Source organism: Cynocephalus volans, chromosome 8 (genome assembly GCF_027409185.1).
Source record: "Cynocephalus volans isolate mCynVol1 chromosome 8, mCynVol1.pri, whole genome shotgun sequence".
Lineage (NCBI taxonomy): Eukaryota > Metazoa > Chordata > Mammalia > Dermoptera > Cynocephalidae > Cynocephalus > Cynocephalus volans.
Window position 1 is genome coordinate 20,988,669 of NC_084467.1, and position 20,948 is coordinate 21,009,616.

Here is a 20,948-nt window from a genome sequence, read left to right on the forward strand (position 1 = left end):
TGTAGTGCTGATAACACCAAGGCCACAGGTTCGGATCCCTATATAGGGATGGCTGGTTAGCTCACTTGGGAGAGTGTGGTGCTGACAACACCAAGGGTTAAGATCCCCTTGCTGGTCATCTTTAAAAAAAAAAAAAGAAAAAGAAAAGGTATGAAGGGATGTCAGTAACATCCTAGAGAGGAGTCATTTATTGGAGCAAAAACTACACTAGGTTAACCCAGTCTCAATCATTGCAGCTTACAACTACAGGAAGTGAAGCAACAAGACACCAACAGGAAAACACAAGACACAACATCAAGATGGCACCACAGCTCACTGCCCACATCTCCACTTCCCCCTCTCACACAAAGACCCAAAGCAAATCTTTGAATGGTGAATTGCTGCCCTTTGTAAACTTTCAATTAACTGAGTTTTGACCACAACTGAGTTTGGCTCTAACTTTGAAGGGGTGGAGGGTCTGAAGAAAGGAGAACCCCTCAAATCCCAACCCTGTGTATCACGAGGAAGATGAGCTGTTTTACATCTTCTAGGTAAAAAGGTAACAAGTGTATAGAAGTCCAAGTAACAGATAAAACTGCAAATCTGAAAATCTGAGAGAAGGAAAAAAAGTGATTTAAAAATAACCCAGGATAGACTTAGCCAGAGAATCATGGAATAGTATAGCTAACCAGGTAGAAGCAGTTTGGGCAATAGCTATTGACATATACATATAATTAATTAGAGCATAAAACCAACCTATGACAGAACCAGAAAATGGAAGAAAGAATATGAATTGAGACAAACCAGAATTGGTGTTTGTCTTGATTAAAGGGAAAAAGGAAGAAAACCCAAAGAATTAAAGACTTTAAAAAGCTGCCATAAATATTAAATAAGAACTCAGAAAAGTGCGATTCTCACTTTCATTTTCTCCTTAGGGACTATGTTACTGACTAACAGAATTTGTGATGGCTCCTCTGATTCAAGCCATCTCATACAAAAGACCCTTGTACCTTTTAAGCCAGGTAGACCCATCTACGTATCTTCCAACATAGATGTTTGAGAGAACTGTCTAAGACTTCTTCTTATTGAACTATTCACGTCCTTGTTCTCACCGAAGTCTCAGCTCCATATTCCATCAACCCAGTATTTGCCTTTGTACTTTGGATGGGAGTGTTCATATATTTGATGGCCTAATATTTGGCCATTTGGCTTTCATCAAGTGACCTTAGATCTGCTCTTATGGAACCCAACCCTGGCCTTTAAACCATCTGGCCTTTGGCCCCCGCTGGGCTAATCCAAGTCATTCCCACCCCCTTGCTTGGGGGGACATTCTAGCAGCTGGGAAGAATCACTTCCACTTTGTCTTCTAATGATATTGCTGATTACAGACACAGCTGGTTGGTTACATTTATTACAACTACATCCATGGTCAAGTTGACTACAATTACCAGAATACATGTTGAATACCCTCTTATTACATCGCAGCAATACTATAATGAAGGCAACTTGACTTAATGATAAGAATACAGACTTTGACAATAGCTCTCTAGGTCTGGGTACCAGAAGGAGGGAGGTGGGCAGAAGTGGGGAGATGAGCATCCCCTCTTCTATACTCCTCATTTGTCCAGGGGCACCCAGATCTGCTATTCCTCCTTTCCTTCAACATGCAGGCACTCTCAGGGCCTCCTGCCCATTCCTGTCTGGCTGCCACCACTTCAGAGCAACCTGGGTCAGATTTACCTGAGACTAAGCTTTGACCATGCAATTGAAGCGAAATCCCTAACAGAGAGCAAAGCAACCCCATAAAAGGAACTTAAGTCCCTGATTGGGTGAACAGAGCTACCTGCTGTCCAGGACTGCTCCCTTCCAGATTGTTATGTGAGAAATAAACTTGTGTTTTCTATTTTAAAAAGTTAAAATCAGGCTGGCCAGTAAGCTCAGTTGGTTAGGCGTGGTGTTATAACACAAAGGTCAAGGGTTTGGATCCCTGTACTGGCCAGCCACCAAAAAAAAAAAGAAATCCAGATTTTGGATTCAGAGTATGATTTGAATCTCAGCTCCCGTACCTAATATTCCCGTGTCTCTGGTTAAGTTATTTAATGTCTATTAGTCTGAGTTTTCCACAACTCTAAAGTAGGGTTGTTACATACTTTGTAGCACTATTGTATGTATAGGAAAGAAAATATGTACACCTGGCATACAATGAACATTCAAGTTTTATTTGTAGTTGTTACATTTTTAAAAATTGGATACATTGATTTTAACTTAAAACTCCAACTCCACTGGCCTTTTTCCCATCAGAAAAACGAAAGTGAACGAAAACATTGCATTTGGAAGGCTGTCTATAATCTATAAAACCTTTCAATCTTACCAGGTTTCTAAATTATTTAGGTTTTCTTTATGCCGTATTGGAAGGACTAATGGTTTGAAATTGGAAATCAGGAAGAACTAAAAAGAATAGTTTAGAAACAAAAGAGAACTTTGACGGGAAAGAATCATATCTGGCTGAATTGTGTTAGCAGAAAAGTACTATGGTAACCTTAGTTTTTTACAGAAGGTAATTTATCCCGCAATGTAGGGCATCAGTAGGGGAATTGAGAATACTGGAGCAAGTGAAAAGGACCATTGAACTGCCTTTGAAAAGCTAATACTATTTACTTCTAGTAAAGACCGTCAGATTCAAAATCTATTAGCTCCTACTTTACACACAATGCTAATAAATTTGGTTATCTGGTTTCCTAGGACCAGATTAGGAAGAGGACTGCTAAAGACAGGCACCTGGCCTAACAAAGTAAAGGAAAAAACAGAAAGAAAATTACTAGAGGACACAAAAGAACTCAAAACCACACCAGCCTTGGATCATTTTGGGTAGAGCAAGAAGCCTAGCATATTTTAATATTTCCCCAAGAAGCATTATTTTGCAGTCTAGTTCTGAATGCTAATAATGACCCAGAAAACAAGAAGAGGTTAAAGTATATTTGTTACACATTTCGAGAAGGCAGGGATCTGTTTTATTTAAAATAATATTTCAGGGGAGGGGTGGGGGTGGAGAGGAACGGGTAAAGGGACATGAAAATCAACTACAATGTATTTTGAGAAGTAAAATTTAAAAATAATAAAATAAAATAAAATAATATTTCATTAAAGGAATATTTTTAAAATATTTTGTATTTAAAGGGGCTAGTTTCAGTTATTTAGAAAATGAATTCAGGCTTTTTCCCCAAAGGTGTTAGGTAAATGAAACTTTACTAAATTGTAATAGCAAAGTCAGAGTAAATACACACCTGTTTTCATTGACACGTCTTCTAAATGTGTCTTTAGATCTGGTTGGTTGCTTTGACCCCCAAGCAAGAGAGAATAAATAATGCATTTCTCTACAAGCTGACTAACAGTAAAAGTTTAACAAGCTCCCATTGGTATGCCCAGCCCTGTGGAAGACAAAGGAGTAGAAAATAGGAAAGGCATGTAACACTTTGTTCTGAGTTCCCAGAGATTAAGGAATGGTCATACAAAGAAACCCACAATGCAAATTGTTTATTCTGCTAACTAATATTAAACTATATAAATTAACAAAGATTATATATAAAGACAATTTCTAAGCAATGCTTAACATATATAAGCTATAGTTTAAGAATTCAGTAATGTCCTGAAGTCCACTAATGGTATGGTTCTCAGCCTTCATGATACTTCTGTGGCTCTCAAGGAATCATTCAAGGGTGAAAGTAAGATGAAAACAGAAGTTTGTGCAAGGCTACTAGCCAGAACCACCTGAGTATGTCTGCTTTTCTTCCTTGCTATCTTGGATAGCAAGGTATTTCTTGCCTCTTTTACTCAAGGATAGCAGGACTCATCAAGACACGCTGAAGGAATGAGTCAAACACATCACAGGTCTGTTAGGGCTGCAGTCTACCATTATATTCCTTGCCCAGAAGCTAAACCCATGGGTGCTGGAACTCTGCCTGCCTTGTGTACAGCACAGGGCTGGCATGTGGTAGTATTCAAACCTTTTGAATGAATATAATAGAGTGGCAATGAGAGTTTGAGGTGGAATAGATACCTAGAGTGTTAATTTGGAAGGCCCTTACCAGGAATAATGGCATGATGTAGAGTATATGGGCTACTCAGGGAGTACAGGTAGTTAGTACACAATAATCCATAATAGAACTATGTGTCCCAAAATGAATTCACACAAGGTCCCAAACCCAGGCATGAGCATTTATGGAAAGTGTTTTTTGTTACTATGCTAGCTTTTCTTTGGGACGGATGATTTAATTATGTTTCACAATAAAAATTTGGCTTTGAGTTGCTTCATTTATTAAGAAAGAACATCTTGATTTTGGAGGATAGAAAATCTTTTCTTTATTTTGCTATTCAGTAGGGCAGGATGTTTAGACTGACTGTTTTTTACAGAATTAATTTAAGCAAATCCAAATGTCTAAGGACACAACCGTTGTGCCCCCTGGAAGTGGCAAGAGAAAATACGGGTAGAAATGAACAGGGATGGCTGCTTAGGTTCCCTATTCTGTGAAGAATAACATAGGGAAATGAAAGTGAACTTAGGAGAAGAAAAGAAAAGGGAGCTGAAGAAACAGCCAAGAGAATCAGGAAGAGAGATTGTAAAAGCATGCTCTTTAGCTCCATGAGCATTTGCACTTTCTTCTTTCTCTGCCTCTTGGTTGTTTGAGGTACCAGCCATGAGTTCCCACACAGCACACCCTCGACCTCTCCTGGTCACACTCTGTCATGAGTCACAATCTTGATTGCTCTGAAAACAGCAAAGAACAGAGTTCTCAGGGAGGGAGACAGTGACTGATCCAGTGTCCACTACTTCAAGAAATGGGCATAAGGTGGCAGCACTAGTAGTTCCTGCAGGTGTCTTGGAGAGGAAGCTTGGCCAAGGGCCAGCTGCACTTGAGCTGCTAAGTCCCAGGGAGAAGATGAAAAAAGAGAACTCTATTAAAGGCCTTCTTATTAGAGCAGTTAGTAATGGGAGGAGAAAGACTCCTCCTAGGTGGGTAATGGCACTCAGGAGCCCCACTGGGAGGAGTGGGTGATGGGGTCACATTGCTGTCTGGCACCCACACATCTGTTGAAAGAATACTGCCACTTATGCTGTACCAGCCAACCGCTGCCCCCTCCTCCCCTCAAAAAAGAATGCTGCCGCTTGTGAAGGTTAATCCTTCATAGTCTTAATGACTAGTGAACAACACAGATGAACCTTAGAAAGAGTATATGCTAAGTGAAAGAAGCCGATCACATAAGACCATATATTGTGTGATTCCATTTGTATGAAATGTCCAAAATAGGTAAATCTATACAGACAGAAAGTAGATTAATGGTGTCCAGGGCTTGGGGCTGGGGAGAAAGGGGGATGACTGCCTAAGGGTATGGGATTTCTTTTTAGAGTGATGAAATATTTTATAGTTGTGGTGATGGTTGCAGAACTCTGAATATGCTTAAAACCATTGAATTATACACTTTAACGAGTGAATTGTAATTACCTTATATCTCAAAGTTATTATTATTATTATTATTATTTATTATTTTTTTTTTTTAAAGATGCCCGGTAAGGGGATCTCAACCCTTGGCTTGGTGTTGTCAGCACCACGCTCAGCCAGTGAGCAAACCGGCCATCCCTATATAGGATCCGAACCCGTGGCCTCGGTGTTATCAGCACCGCACTCTACCGAGTGAGCCACGGGCCGGCCCTCAAAGTTATTATTTTTAAAAAATGATTGATGAACATTTAGTTAAAAAACAGAGAGGAGAGGTTATAATGTGAGTGCATTCTTACTATACCCTTCCTCCCTGGTCCTATGAATGTGGATGGCTTCAATAGGGGTAAGAAGAGTCCCTCTTCCTGGAATTACCCATCTCTTAAGACCGTGCCTCTCAAACTTTAATTTGCATACATATCACCTGTGGATCTTGTCAAAATGCAGGTTTTGTTTCAAAAGGTCTGAGGTGGGGCCTGAGACTGTGCATTTCTAAGAAGCTCCTAGGTGATGTCTGCGCTGCTAGTCCTGGGATCACACTTTGAAATGAGAGGCTCTAGGAGACCCAAGAATTATATTATTTGATTGGGATCAGTACTATATCAGCCCTGTGATAAAGTTAAATACCTCTTAAACATTTTTATTTTGACCTTCCCATGCTTGCCAGTAGCATAATATATATATATGATGCTTCTAATACTTAATAGTCATATATTTTAAAAATATATTACTTACATTATGGGATTTGTTGTTCATTTTTATTGAAAGCCTCAGGATTTAGAATTTGTAAGAGAGTTGGGTTTGGGTTTTGTTTTGTTTTTTAAATGATGACTGGGAAGGGGATCTTAACCCTTGACTTGGTGTTGTCAGCACCACACTCACTCAGTGAGCTAACCAGCCATCATCCCTATATGGGATCCGAACCCATGGCCTTGGTATTATCAGCACCACACTCTCCCAAGTGAGCCATGGGCTGGACCGAGAGTTAGGTTTGAATACTGTCTCTATTGTTTACCAGTGTTGTGACCTCAGATTACTTAATCTCTCTGAGCCTCAGTTTCTTTACTTATAGAATAGAGATAATACCTATCTTTAAAAAAATAATAACTATCTTAGTGGATTTTTGTGAGTATTGGAGAGTATATGGTACACACATCACAGTTACTTGTCAGATAGCTGCTATTACTGTTGTCAAATTTGTGTGAGATGGGAGATCTACCCCTTTCCTTTTCATGTCTGCATCACTCCATATTTTCTTCTAAATCTCCAAAATCTTTGTTTTGCTTGTATAAGAAATGTTTCCCTAAGATTTTTTCTTCATCCATTAGAGGAAAGCATTGTTGTTTAGAGCTCTAGTAAAATCCATATGGAATATAATTTTTAATACATAGGTGTGTGCTTTCTTTTATTTGGATTGGTTCTGGTATTAAGGGATTCAAAGTAAAAGTTCAGGATATTCAGTAAGGAATTTTAGTCTTCCTGATTTTTAACAGTGAAGCTGAAATAATTTAACAAAAGTGAGCTTTATTTTTGTTGAAAATTCTTTCACACTGAGTTACTTCATGTTGTTTTGGGCCTCCGTTATTTTCCTTTTCCTTTACAGGTACAACAGGCAAGTTCTCCTAAAGCCTGGCCCTCAGGGAAGCCTACAGAGTAAGGCAGTTTGTAAAATCCTGCTTTGGAACTGGTTGCTCCTCAATAACTCCCTATGGAAGAGGGATTCCTTGTAATGTGCTGCTGTACTAACATGACATCACGGGCACAAAGCGTCTTAGGCTGGAGTGAGAACTGCTGCTTCTTTCTTGAGGCACTCTGACCTGGGAGGTTCACAGACTACAGCACTAAGTGAGCCCCCAGGCACCTTGTCCTCTCACATAATACTTGGGCTCTTCTCTTCTGAGTGTTATAGATGCTACCCAGCCTTTTCTTTTCTTTTTGTTTTTATATTCTTTCAAATTTAAGGCTGACTTTATTTCCTTGGTTTTCCTGGTCTCTGGAAGAAAATGTGGCAAATACTAATTGTCACTGGCAAGTTTCTAGCATGCAGCATTAGTGAAACTCCTTTCTTCCTTTTCTTAACCATTTTTTAAAAATACTTTTATAGGGCCAGCCCGTGGCTCACTTGGGAGAGTGTGGTACTGACAACATCAAGTCAAGGGTTAAGATCCCTTTACTGGTCATCTTTAAAAAAAAAAAAAACTTTTATAGATTTAACTTCTTGACAACACCTTTTTATCACTGTGTATTCTGCATTACCCATATGAAGGCCTAAGCAGTATGGTGACTTAAGAGTTTGTTTCTTTAATTGTTTTTTAAATTATAGAAGAGTCTAATGCTGTCAACTGGTAAATATTCAGAATTTAAGATAAATATAACTCTAAGTTTTATAGATACTGTAATCGAAAACTGGCTTTGGAAGTGCCATTTTTAAAAAAACCTCTTTAATAGAGAATTCTGCAGAACACATTTTCAAATTTGAAAAAGAAAATAAGGGGTTTTACATATTCACGCAGCTTTGAATATTTAGGATTTCTTCAGTTCACTCTTCTGCTTTGTATCACCGAGAGCTTAGGTGCTCTAAAAGGCCAAACCTGAGAAATCAACTGCCTGAAAGGGATAGCCACATGGAGTGAGAAAGTTCTGGCTGTTGGTCTGGGACTTCTCAGGCCACTAATTTTGAAACCCACTGATCTAAAGATCAAATTCTAGTCTTTCAGAAGCTAAGATCAAAAGGTTGGAAGACTATATTCTGTTTCCTCATCTAGCACCAGGATTCTGTTGGAGGGTTGCAGTGAAATGGACTCTAAGTCAGGCTTGCTCTTTCCTTTCTCATCTGTCTAGTTAAGGACATTATTTGATTTGATGCATCTTAGCCATTCACTTTGGTGGACAGTTGTTTCTCTTGTTACAAAGATCAAAGACCATTCTAAACCCAGTGAGCTACATAGGTAGAACAAATATCTCATAATTCCACATAGCTGCCTTAGGAGCACTGAGTTTCAAATCATGCAGGAATCCCTGGCATGAGCACTGTTATGTACAGGAGCCTGAGCTTTGAGAGCAGACAGTGTGGCATAAATTGTACATTGTGGACATTTTTATGCCATTTGGTCCGAGTACAATCACTCAATGTGAGAGCAAGCACTAACTGACTCTGATACAAAAAAAAAAAAAAAAAAGAGAGAGAGAAGAAAGAAAGAGGAGAGGGAAGAGCAGGTGGAGAGGAGGCGGAGGAGAACTCTTCTAGCGGAAAAAAAAAGAATAAACTATAAAACTGAGTATAAGAGCAGTGATAATATTAATAATACCTTTGATAATTATGCCAGTGTATTAGTCCATCTTGTGTTGCTATAACAGAAATACCTGAGACTGGGTAATTTATAAAGAAGAGAGGTTTATTTGGCTTACGATTCTGGGACAGCTGCATCTGGCACGGGCCTCAGGCTGTTTCTACTCATGGTGGGGAGTGGCAGGCAGCCGGCGGGTACAAGCAGATTGGTGACGAGAGAAGCAAGAGAGATAGAGAAGGTGCCAGGGTCTTTTAAACAACCAGCTCTCACGGGAACTAATAGAGCAAGAACTCACTCATTAATCCATTCATGAGGGAGAGCATTAATCCATTCATGAGGGATCCGTCTTCATGACTCAATCAGTTTCCAACACTGCCACACTGGGGATCAGATTTCCACATGAGTTTTGGTGGGGACAACACATCCGAACTCTATCAGCCAGTGATCTTAAAGTACTAAAAAAACCCAAAATCCATTATTTTTCTTTGTACTCACCAAAATCTCTTTAAGTTCCCATAGAATGGGAATTGCCATGTCTTCAGTTTTTCCTTATTTTTCTTTTCTCTTTGTTCTTCAGTTTTCTTGGAAAAGAGGGATCTTGATCTAAATGCTAGGAATGTATAAGTAAATTTTGAATGCAAAAGGCCTAAACTGTTTTGGAGGTATGTTTTTCCTTTTAAGTAGACATCAGCCTATAATGTACTTTATTGGAGGTATGAAGGTAGTGTATATGTTTTCAAAACATCACGTTTAAGAGACGAGATGGCCGTTTGACTCATGGGGAACCTCTGCTCTGATACTTCTGAGCATACATAATCCATATGATTAGATTTTGTGAGTCTATTTGAAATCTTGGTCATTACAGTTTATGCATGGATACAGCCATTTGGAAACCTGACTTAGAATGAAAATCTAGGTATTTGTCTCAAATGTTGAGCTAGCTCTCAAACTGTAGGTGTCTTGCTTTGAATATTACATAGGCCATACTCCTTTAACTCTTGTCTTTCCTTTCCTTAGCCCTACTCACCTCCAAGAACACCTCTATAGAGTTTTTATCTCTTTGCAATATTCCATTCCTGTAAATTCCTTCTCCATGTTTTTGCTTTGTTTCATTGAGTTTGGAAAATGGCAGTGTAGAGTATGTTTGGTATAACCTTAATCCTGGCCAGCATCTGTCATCTCTTAAAAAAAAAAGTGTGTGTGTGTGTGTGTGTGTGTGTGTGTGTGAATATTTATATGTGTTATCCGGGTTAAAAATACTGAAGTAAAAATCTTAAATAAAATAGAAAGCAAATGTCCCTTGTTATCTAGGTCCCCTCCATATTTTTATTTATTTATTTTATTATTATTATTTTTGGCTACTGTCCGGTAGAGAGATCAAACCCTGGACCTTGATGTTATCAACACCACACTCTAACCAACTGAGCTAACTGGCCAGCCCCCCTCCATATTTTTAGTTGTTTCAAAAATGCTTCTCCTGTTGTTCCTGTTAAATATTTCTAATATTTTGGTATCACACATCCAAACATGGTGTCAGAGATATGTGTATGCTCATGCATGCGTGTGGTAGAGGTGAAGGGGAGACTCAGTCAGATAGCATAGTGTGCTGTAGTGAGGAACTACTAAATTAATTAGTCTTCAATTAGCAGATCACTGAGGATATGAATCACTACAGGCAGTCAAAAAGTGATGTCAGTGAATGGTTGTGGCTCAGCATGACTGCTCTTGTTTGCTATTGCATTTAGTCTTAGCACTACTGCTATTGCAGGGCTCTCCTATGAATTTTATTGTGGAACTTTGGAAATTTCTACTGCCAAGTAATAGCAATAAATGCAGTTTCTATAGCATTAATAAGAATTTTAGGAGATAGTTAAAGCAAGGAACAATGTACTTAATGAAGTTTATAAATATGGCTTTGCAAAGATCTTTTTATTAGCAATAGTCATACTATTAATTTCTAGTTGAAAGAATAACATGCTCACAAGATTTCTGAGCCTCAGTAGAAGACTGATTTTGGTGGAAATTGGGTCAGAACAACACATCCAACTCAAGAATTGCTAAAGATGATCAGGTGCATAGGGTAATGTTGTTTCATTACAAAAGGTAAAAGTATTCAGGGTAGAGACTGCATGCCCTTGGTCTACAGCATACCTGGTTAAACTCATAAAATGGTTTCTGTCTAACCTCTCTACAATCAGTGACAAATTGTGCTGATAGGTTACCAAAAATCCTCAGTAGCTAATCAGGTCACAGCCTCCTTATCTCTAAGCTTCTTCCTAGAGAATATCTTCTTTTCGAAAGTTTCTTTTTGAGAGTTGGTACCTCAACTCTCCTATGATTCCATCTTGGAAACACTGGCTGCTACTTTATAAGAAACCAGAGGGTAGATGTAGAGTCAACTAGAATCCCTCTTTTTTAGAACAACTTTAGCTGGGCCAAAGGGGCAAACACATTAGCCGTGAACTCCATTTTTTCCTGGACAGAGTGTCCATATTTTTAGGTAGCTGTGATTGATTGGGGAGATAATACTTAAATGAGCTCTTGGACTTTTTTCTGAGGTCAAAATAGACTATTAAAAATGTGTGATCTAAGGGGCCGGCCTGTGGCTCACTCGGGAGAGTGTGGTGCTGATAACACCAAGGTCACTGGTTCGGATCCTGAATAGGGATGGCTGGTTGGCTCACTGGTTGAGTGTGGTGCTGACCACACCAAGTCAAGGGTTGAGATACCCTTACCAATCATCTTAAAAAAAAAAAAAAAAATGTGTGATCTAGTTGGCTGATTAGCTCAGTTGGTTAGAGCACAGTGTTATAACACCAAGGTCAAGGGTTCGGATTCCTGTGCCAGCCGCGCACACACACACAAAAAAACCCCCCACATAAACAAACAAAAATAAATAAATAATTGTAATTTATATCCTGGTCTTGGTGTTTAGGGTAAAAATATTGCCCAATGTTGCATGGTATTGTGTGCTCTTTTCTTTAAGAGTGTAGTTTATGGATGTGCTGTATTAATGAAAACATATTGTAGTGGAGAGGAGTGTGTGTGGGGGGGAGGGTGTTCAGGGCTGTTTTTAAACGGCCTGTTGGATAGGCTTGATGAAGTGTGTTGCGTTATTTACTCTTTTGTCTCCTATTCTCTGTCTCCCACTGCAAGACTAGAAGAGCAACAACAGACTTCTATGCAGGCCTCCAGAAGTCTCTGTGGAGGGGTAGGCCAATAGGAACCAACCTGCTGACCTCTACCCCACAACCCCACTGGTGACTTCTGAATCCCGTTTCAATGTTGTTGAATTTCAGGAAAGAAAGTGATAATATGGAAAAGTGCCAAAACTTGCTGTAATTTTTCCTGGCAGCTTTCCCTTGGTGTCACTGGTAAGTTCTGCATTTCACTGGACTGGAGTACCACACCACTACTACTTCTACAGTAGTCAGTTCCATGCTTGACTTTTAAGTTTGGTCTACTTTTTAAAAAATCTTTGGAAGAAGTCATTTTCTGTAGGGAGACATGGGTTCAAACCCTATTAAATCTAGTCAATATGCTTTCCATTAGGGGCCATTTACTTCCTGTCTTACACCTAATAGATAGATTCCTTTGGATTTTCTTTGCTTCTTCTTTTTTTTTTTTTTTTTTTGTCTTTTTGTGACCGGCCGTACCGCGCTCAGCCAGTGAGCGACCGGCCATTCTTATATAGGATCCGAACCCGCTGCGGGAGCACTGCTGTGCTCCCAGCGCCGCACTCTCCCGAGTGCACCACAGGGTTCGCCCGGATTTTCTTTGATTCTTACATGAAATCAGCCTGGGATGATCATGCTTGAGGGTTCTCTTTTTTTCCCCCTCTTCTTTTTTCTTTTGGAGGATTCTCTTGAGGTGGCTTTGTTGTAGAGAACAGGCAGCACATCTGATTTTTTAGCCACCTATCCTGTTTCACAGGACTGCATGCCTGCCTCCCTCCATTTTGTCTGTGCCTGCCCTGTGTTTTTTCTTCTCTTTACAACTCTCCTCTATAGAACTTATGTTGGAATAAAAGATTCCATTCCAGATCCATTCTAGCACTGCTGTGAGAAACCTACCCATTCTAACTCTTTCCTGTCTCAGTAATATGGCAGTGTAAGAATGCTTTATGCAAGCAACAGCTGAAACTCCACTGAGAATATTTGATTTTCCTTCTCATTTTCTTCTCCATCCTCAACTTTCAAAATTTTTCCTTACAATTGTATTATAGGTGTGAAATTTTCCTAAGTTGGTTTTAAAAAACGAAACAAAAGCAGCTCACATTGGTTTAAAATGGGAAGTCAAGGGCCGGCCTGTGGCTCACTTGGGAGAGTGCGGTGCTGATAACAAGGCCACGGGTTCAGATCCCTATATATAGGGATGGCCAGTTAGTTCATTTGGGAGAGCGTGGTGCTGACAACACCAAGTCAAGGGTTAAGATCCCCTTACCGGTCATCTTTTTTTTTTTTTTTTTTTAAAAGGGAAGTCAAAGATAACAGAGTTTTCCTGTTCCTGGGCAATAGCCTTCTATATTAAGATTGGTGACCTACCTTTCCTTGGTAATATTGTTGGTGCTTATCCTTCCAAATTTAAAGACAACTTAGTGTAATAGGTACCAAGTACAAAATTCTTAAGTTTTTTTTTTTTAATGGACTATGAAGTGGCTATCAAGCTTCTTAGCCAGTAGATTTTTCATATGCTGTTTTTGTATCTGTTGGTGTATACAGATCGTCAGTGAGACTCAGCAGAAATGAGAAATACAAATTCCTGATCTGCCCAATGGTTTTTATAAAACTCCAGTCCTGTTTTTTGTTTGTTTGTTTGTTTCACTTTTTAAATATTAGTAGCTGTTTTCCTCAGTCTTCTCCAAAAAATCGTCAGCAAGCTCACCAGAGAGATTGATGAATGAGGAAGATGTATATATTACAGTGTGAGAGGCTTGGTACCTTTTTCCTCGTGTTAGATTGACCCTGCGTGTTATGTTTTGCTTGAAACCTGCCACAAACTAGACCAGCCTGGACCTTTATTTTATTTTTGATTTTAGTTTTGGGGGAGGTGGTGGTGAGGACAATTCTTATTTCATATTGATACAAAATAAGCTAGCTGACTTATGCCTAAGGCTATTTTTTCATAGCTACTCTTGTGAAAAAAAGTCTTGTTCAAAATCAACATTTCTCAAAATGTGTTCCTTATCATTTTTCTGAAATGTAAGTTCCCTCCAAATTGTTTATTTTAAGACCTTGAGATGAGTGGGAAAAGGATGTAGAAAAGCAGCTGTTGAGCGCCCACCAAGCTTGATGCCTCCTGGTTTGTTACTTTGGGATTCTAGGTCCTTGGCAGGCACAATTTTATCGTGAAGAGCTGTTGAGTGCCATTTAGACTCCATTCCATTTTTTCCATGTCGATCCAGTTCGTATTTTACAGCTCCCGCGTGGGAGCCGGTAACATAATGAATTGCCTTGACTCTCGCTTCAATCCACTTTCCTCGCTTAATATGCAGCCCAAAGTTTTGCAGCTCGCTGTCAGATGGTAGTGCTAGACTTTCACACTGATCCCGAAGCCTCCGCTGGGGCTGTTTCTTAACACGGAGTTACAAACTTTAAGGAACAGACAGTTCCAGACGGAAATCCACGCCAGGCTTTGAACTCTGCTTCTGGCTTCCGTCAACTGACATAGTTGCCCTTTTGCTCAAACTCGCAGCTCCAGTTCGCACTCGAAAGCTCCGCTGGGTGTCTGCTGCTTTGCCGCGGCGGGAATGCGTGGAGGCAGCCACGCGGCGCTCCACCGAGTCTCTGAGCCTTAGTTCAGAACCTAACCAAGCTCTCATTAGCGTCCCTGGGCTGAAAAACCTCTTCCTCCAGAAGGTGTGGGGAAAGGAAGGAGTCCTGAGAAATCAAGCCCGATCTTTTGTTTGTTATTGAGTTTTGCATTTCAGACATTTAGGGGAAGCAAATTGCGAGAGAGGAAGGGCTTTTCCTGCTGCAACGTTTCATTCTCCTAGCAAACCCTCCTAGGCCTCGGTTCCACATTTTGCAGTTGACTGTGTGGATTTTAATAGGTTGTTCCCTTATTCTCGGGCCCAATCCATGCACACTGTGCAGCCGGATAATACGAGAGCACATCCTCTGCCATTTTCAGCCGGTTTGTCCCGGCAGCCTCCCCACCCCCCAAACCCTCTTTGGCTGCCGCAGCTGCTGGGGTTACTGCGCCCCAAAACTCCTCCTGATCCTCCGGGCTCGGAGATCCAGTCCGCGTTTGCTAAGTGCCGTACGGTCGGGAACGGTGATAAGAACTCTCTTGTGAGGGAAGAGAAAGCGAGACTTTAGTCCGGTTTCCATGTCAACGATTCAGTCCATATTTGCCATCAGGCTGTTGGTGGCAGGGGCTCTTTCGAGATGGTAGCGCTGTCCTAGTCCTAGTTCTCTAATCTGCGCCGGGATTCCTGAGCTGCCTGGGTGTGGGGTTAAAACACAGGGGCCGTGGGGTAGAAAACTCCACCGAGGGGAGGACCCACAGCCCCGAGCCGGGGTCTCGTAGCTCGGGCCAGCCACGTGCCCAGCTCCTCCCCTCCCCCCTTCCCGTTCCCATTGCCCCTAGGGAAAGCTGATGGGCCAGTTTCTAAGAAAGTTCCTTCAGCCCTTCAGTCCCTGCCATAGTGGTGTGGGTCTCTAAAGGTAGGAGAGGAAGAGAACCCTAAAAGATTTGAGATTTAAAAAAAAACTGCGAAAGGAAAAATTCCACATTACCTTCTCCAACCCAGGTGGATAGATTTTTGTGCACTTTACCTTATTGCTAGATAAAAAATGGTGACTTTTGAAACAGAATGTGTACCTGTAGAGACAGATTTTGGCACTTTTCGTATTTCCCAGCCATTGAATAAAGGGAATGAGGGCTTTCTTTAGAGACAAATGCAATCAGTCTTTCAGATTTTCACTGGGCTCCAGATTTCTCATTACATCCCAGCTCTGAGGAAATTGGCAGGGTAATTGCATGTAAAAAATTCCTCATTTGTGTGCAGGACTCAGGACTGTTTGCCAGCTCAGAGGCAGTTGATTAAATAGCCAAGCTCCATTTATGAGGCAGCCTATAATTTGGTTCCTAGGACCTAATGCACAGGGAGAATTGTTGCCCCTGAGGACTGTGAGTGAAAAGAGGGCATTAGCCTATACCAGTCAGTTGGATCTTGTCCGTAGGTTCATTTGATTCTTGGGGGGAAGGGGAATAAAGCAGTATTTATTTACTTATTTTTTTAAATCTCACCACTCTTAGATTTAACAAAGATTTTGCTTTTCTAGTGTTGGCTGCTCTAAGTTTTCTAGTGGGTAAAAATGAGTTCAGGCTTTTGGAATTATTCAGTCACCAGTGATATGGCCAGAACTGCAGGGGCCTGCAGAATCTAGAAGTTCTGAGATAATGATTCTGTGGCCATAAGTCTCCACTTATAAAATCTGAGGGGGAAAGAGGCTCTGGTGTCTAGGGACACTGGCCTGGGCCTTTCCCAAGGCAGCTTTGAGCTTGGTGAGGAGCAGGAATCCCCTCTGGCTTTTGTAGCCTGTCATGTCACAGCATTCCAAGTCAGCCTGAGGAAGAAAAGACTGCTCCTGGGATTTGGTGAGGCCTGCAGATGAGGGCAACACTGGAGTTTTCTATGTATTCCTTGATTTTCAGGTGAACCTGGCCTTATACCCAACTTCAGCACATTTGGGGTCTCTTAGAATGTAATGGTAAACTTTAAAGAATCTTTACACTGCAGACAGAAAATCTGAGTAGCATCCATTTTCTAAATGACCTGTTAGAATGTGCCTTTCTCTCCCTTTAAAGAGAAAATGGTTTCCATTTTCTGCATCCCTCTTCTGCAGTAGTTTGTTTGAACGCTCAGGTTCCTCCAGTCTCTGGAGTCTCTTCTGTGGGCTGTTTACAGTCTTATAAGGTACTGTCGTTGAACACAGGGACCATTGGTCATTGTGAGCTAAGTTATCTTAGGAAATGATAATGGGGCTTGGGTTCTCCTGCTAGAAGACTGTCTATGCCCCCAGCTTCAGTGGCCAACATTTTAAGTCAGTGGTGAGATGATCAGCTTTGACTTCAACCCCATTCTGGTATTCGGATTCCAATGTTGGATTTTCTCATAACTTGCCCCGCCCACCCCCCTTTTAAGGATAAGTAGCAGAAGGCAGCTTTGGGGATTCCACTCATTGTAAAGCCACCTTCCTCTGCCCTCTGACTTTAAGTGACCGGGACAGTCTCCCCCCCTTTCAATTCTGTGAAATGGGTATAATCCCGACGTCATGCCCCCCAGGGCCTTGTCAGGACCGGCTAATGAGGGCAGGGGAGTGGGAAAACGGATAGTCTGAACAATGATCAGTCATCCTTTGGGCTTGCAAAGGGGCTTAAAAGCAGGGCTCACTCAGCTGGGTCTGTAGGGCAGGTTTGCAGAAAGCTTTGAAGAAGAAAAGTACTGTAGAGGTGCTAAGTAGCAGCCAAGATACCAGGCCTGCTGCCAGGGGGTTAGGCCTGGGTCGAGGCGGCCGCGGTCTCGGGCTCAAGCCAATTTTGCAGCCGCGGGTAAAGATCACGCTGCCCGCTCCCCCCGGTGCGGCCGGGAGGGGACAGACCGGGATAGGAACGCCGGGATAGGAACGCGGGGAGAGAGGCGGCAAAGACTCCAGACAGGCGCGAGCTCCAGGCCGGGTTTTCCCCGAAGCCTTCGGCGGCGGCGCTGCCGAGCGAAAGCGGCTGAGGGCCTGCCACCGCCGCGGCGCGTTTTCTCCCCTCCTCCTTTGTGAGGGGAAGGGAGCGAGTCCGTTCCACGGCCTGCGCCCGCTCCGTGCTCCACTCCGGGTTTGCCAGGCGACCGCGACGGCGCTGGGTAAAATGGCAGTGCTGAGCCTCGTGTCGGAGTGAGGGGGACTCGGAGGAGAGTGGGGTGCTCTCGCCGCTCAGTCCGGCCGTCCGCTTACTCGCCCGCCCGCTGCCGCGCAGCAGCCTCGGCCCGAGCCGCGGCCGGGGAGGGGAGGGAGGGCGTCGGACCCGCGCTCTGACTCTGCCTCCCGACGCCCCGGCTGCTGCCGCGCGCCCTCCAGCCCGCCCGTCCCGGGTCCCCCTCCCCCAGCTCCCTCCCTCTCTCCCTCCCCGCCCCCTCCCCCTCGCCTCCCTCCCTCCCTCCCTCCTCCTTTCTCCGGCAGCAGAAAGCGGAGAGTCACAGCGGGGCCAGGCCCTGGGGAGCGAAGCCTCCACCGCCCCCCTCATTCCCAGGCAAGGGCTTGGGGGGAATGAGCCGGGAGAGCCAGGTCCCGAGCCTACAGAGCCGGGAGCAGCTGAGCCGCCGGCGCCTCGGCCGCCGCCGCCTCCTCCTCCTCCGCCGCCGCCAGCCCGGAGCCTGAGCCGGCGGGGCGGGGGGGAGAGGAGCAAGCGAGCGAGCGCAGCAGCGGAGCCCCGCGAGGCCCGCCCGGGCGGGTGGGGAGGGCAGCCCGGGGGACTCGGCCCCGGGGCGGGGTGGGAGGGGGGGAGAAGACGAAGACAGGGCCGGGTCTCTCCGCGGACGAGACTGCGGGGATCATGGCCGCGCAGGTCGCCCCCGCCGCCGCCAGCAGCCTGGGCAATCCGCCGCCGCCGCCCTCGGAGCTGAAGAAAGCCGAGCAGCAGCAGCGGGAGGAGGCGGGGGGCGAGGCGGCGGCGGTAGCGGCCGAGCGCGGGGAAATGAAGGCAGCCGCCGGGCAGGAAAGCGACGGTCCCGCTGTGGGGCCGCCGCAGCCGCTGGGAAAGGAGCTGCAGGATGGGGCCGAGAGCAATGGGGGTGGCGGCGGCGGCGGAGCCGGCGGCGGGCCCGGCGCGGAGCCGGACCTGAAGAACTCGAACGGGAACGCGGGCCCTAGGCCCGCCCTGAACAATAACCTCACGGAGCCGCCCGGCGGCGGCGGTGGCGGCAGCAGCGATGGGGTGGGGGCGCCTCCTCACTCAGCCGCGGCCGCCTTGCCGCCCCCCGCCTACGGTTTCGGGCAACCCTACGGCCGGAGCCCGTCTGCCGTCGCCGCGGCGGCGGCCGCCGTCTTCCACCAACAACATGGCGGACAACAAAGCCCTGGCCTGGCAGCGCTGCAGAGCGGCGGCGGCGGGGGCCTGGAGCCCTACACGGGGCCCCAGCAGAACTCGCACGACCACGGCTTCCCCAACCACCAGTACAACTCCTACTACCCCAACCGCAGCGCCTACCCCCCTCCCCCCCAGGCCTACGCGCTGAGCTCCCCGAGAGGTGGCACTCCGGGCTCCGGCGCGGCGGTGGCCGCCGGCTCCAAGCCGCCTCCCTCCTCCAGCGCCTCCGCCTCCTCGTCGTCTTCGTCCTTCGCTCAGCAGCGCTTCGGGGCCATGGGGGGAGGCGGCCCCTCAGCGGCCGGCGGGGGAACCCCCCAGCCTACCGCCACCCCCACCCTCAACCAACTGCTCACGTCGCCCAGCTCGGCCCGGGGCTACCAGGGCTACCCCGGGGGCGACTACGGCGGCGGGCCCCAGGACGGCGGTGCCGGCAAGGGCCCGGCGGACATGGCCTCACAGTGTTGGGGGGCTGCGGCGGCGGCAGCGGCGGCAGCGGCCGCCTCGGGAGGGGCCCAACAAAGGAGCCACCACGCGCCCATGAGCCCCGGGAGCAGCGGCGGCGGGGGGCAGCCTCTCGCCCGGACCCCTCAGGTACACAGCTAAGTGGGGAGGGGGCTGGGGCGAGCGTGGTCTGGGGGGTGGCGGCGGCTGCGGGGAGCAGTCCATAGCCATGGGCTCCCCTTGGTCCCGGGCCCCCGTTGCTGGGGAGCTGCCATTGTCTGACTCTTCTCTCTTAAAATGGCTGCCTGTCTGCCTTCTTCTCCTTCCCTCCTTCACCCTTTGTGTGGGGCTTTCCCAGAGGTGTCTACTTCTCTTCTCCCTCTCCTCTGGCCCCTTCGAACTTTGGGAGTCTTCAGGGGGGTGTGGGGCAGAGTGTGCGGGGAAGGGCCTGGCCTCGGATGAAGGGGTACTGGGGGCTCAGATTAGGGGTGTAGGCAATGGTAGGAGCCCGGGAGTTGAGTGATCATTTCTTTGCTCACCTGCCGCTCCTCTCTGTCCCTCCTGCCCTCCTCTAGGCTGTTCCTCCATTAGGGCTTTCAAGGAGGGGCCCCTCGGGCTCGGGGGGACCTCGAGGGAGGGCAGGGGCCTGCTTGGGGCCAGCTAGAGGCCGGTTGCGGTCCACCTAGAGCGGCCCGGGCCATCTTCTGTCTAAGTCTCCGCCGGCCCGGTGGCCTGGGCTTCTCCCTGGAAGTGCTGGTAAACAGCTGAGTGATTGGAGTAGTAAGTGCAGATTGCTTTGGTTTGGGATTTGAATTATGGAGGTAAAATCCTTCTGTCAAAGCCAGGAGACAGTTGGTCTTAGGTTGACATCCTATCTGTGATCTGATTGGCTCCTCATCTCCTGCTCTTGGCCATTTATAATTGCCTCTGATGTAATGGTACAACAATCCTGATGAGCTCATAAACTTTTACACTCTGCTTTTCTGCCAGTGATAACCCAAACCATCGCTGCCACTATCTGCTTTTTATTCCAGAGCTGAAATTGGCTGTGACCTTGAGGAGGGAGATTTAAGCAGCAGTACTGTATCAGCAGGAGCAGGGCCCCAGACAGGCTGCACTTGTTACATTGTACCCGAAACAAAAGAAGAGGCAATGGCATTTTGCTTGTACCTTGGATTTATTTTGCTTGTTATGTTTTATGCAGACTGAAATAGATTCTGTGTTGTCAGAACAGTAGCTGAGTTTTTCTCTACAATGGGTTTGCTGTTGTTTTGGTTTTGTGACTTTCCTGATGGTATAAATGACTTCTTTGATTGCTCTGAAGATACATTTGTCTTGAGTAATTTTGATACTGTTTGCTTTGCAGAATTGAAATTATTTTACTGGGCTTTTTATTGAGTGGCAAAAGTGGGATCTTGGTGGGGGGGGGAAGAAAACTTTATTTTTTTCCACTGACAACTTTCTGAGAGAATTTCATATAGGTTAAAGTTTTCTGTTTTAAGGAAGGCTGGCCTTATTTATTTTTTGTTTACATGTTGAATCTTGTTAACACTCCTTTTGTTAATTCAGCTTTGGTATAGCAGCTCAATTTAAAGGGAAGTTGATGTCCTTCATGATCTTGAGAGGGACTTTCCCTTTTCTCTTCAAGGCTGGGTTT

At 45.1% G+C, this 20,948-nt stretch overlaps 1 protein-coding gene across 2 annotated transcripts in view; it reads left to right on the top strand.

Annotated features, from left to right (window-relative positions):
• Positions 1-18,281: 18,281 nt before the first annotated feature.
• ARID1A (AT-rich interaction domain 1A) overlaps positions 18,282-20,948 on the top strand; it is a 70,399-nt gene continuing 67,732 nt past the window's right edge. For both annotated transcript variants that reach the window (XM_063104472.1, XM_063104473.1), the window contains exon 1: positions 18,282-19,441. In XM_063104472.1, coding sequence (XP_062960542.1) covers positions 18,317-19,441 — 1,125 coding nt within the window. In that variant the 5' untranslated portion in view covers positions 18,282-18,316. The remainder of the gene's footprint in view (positions 19,442-20,948) is intronic.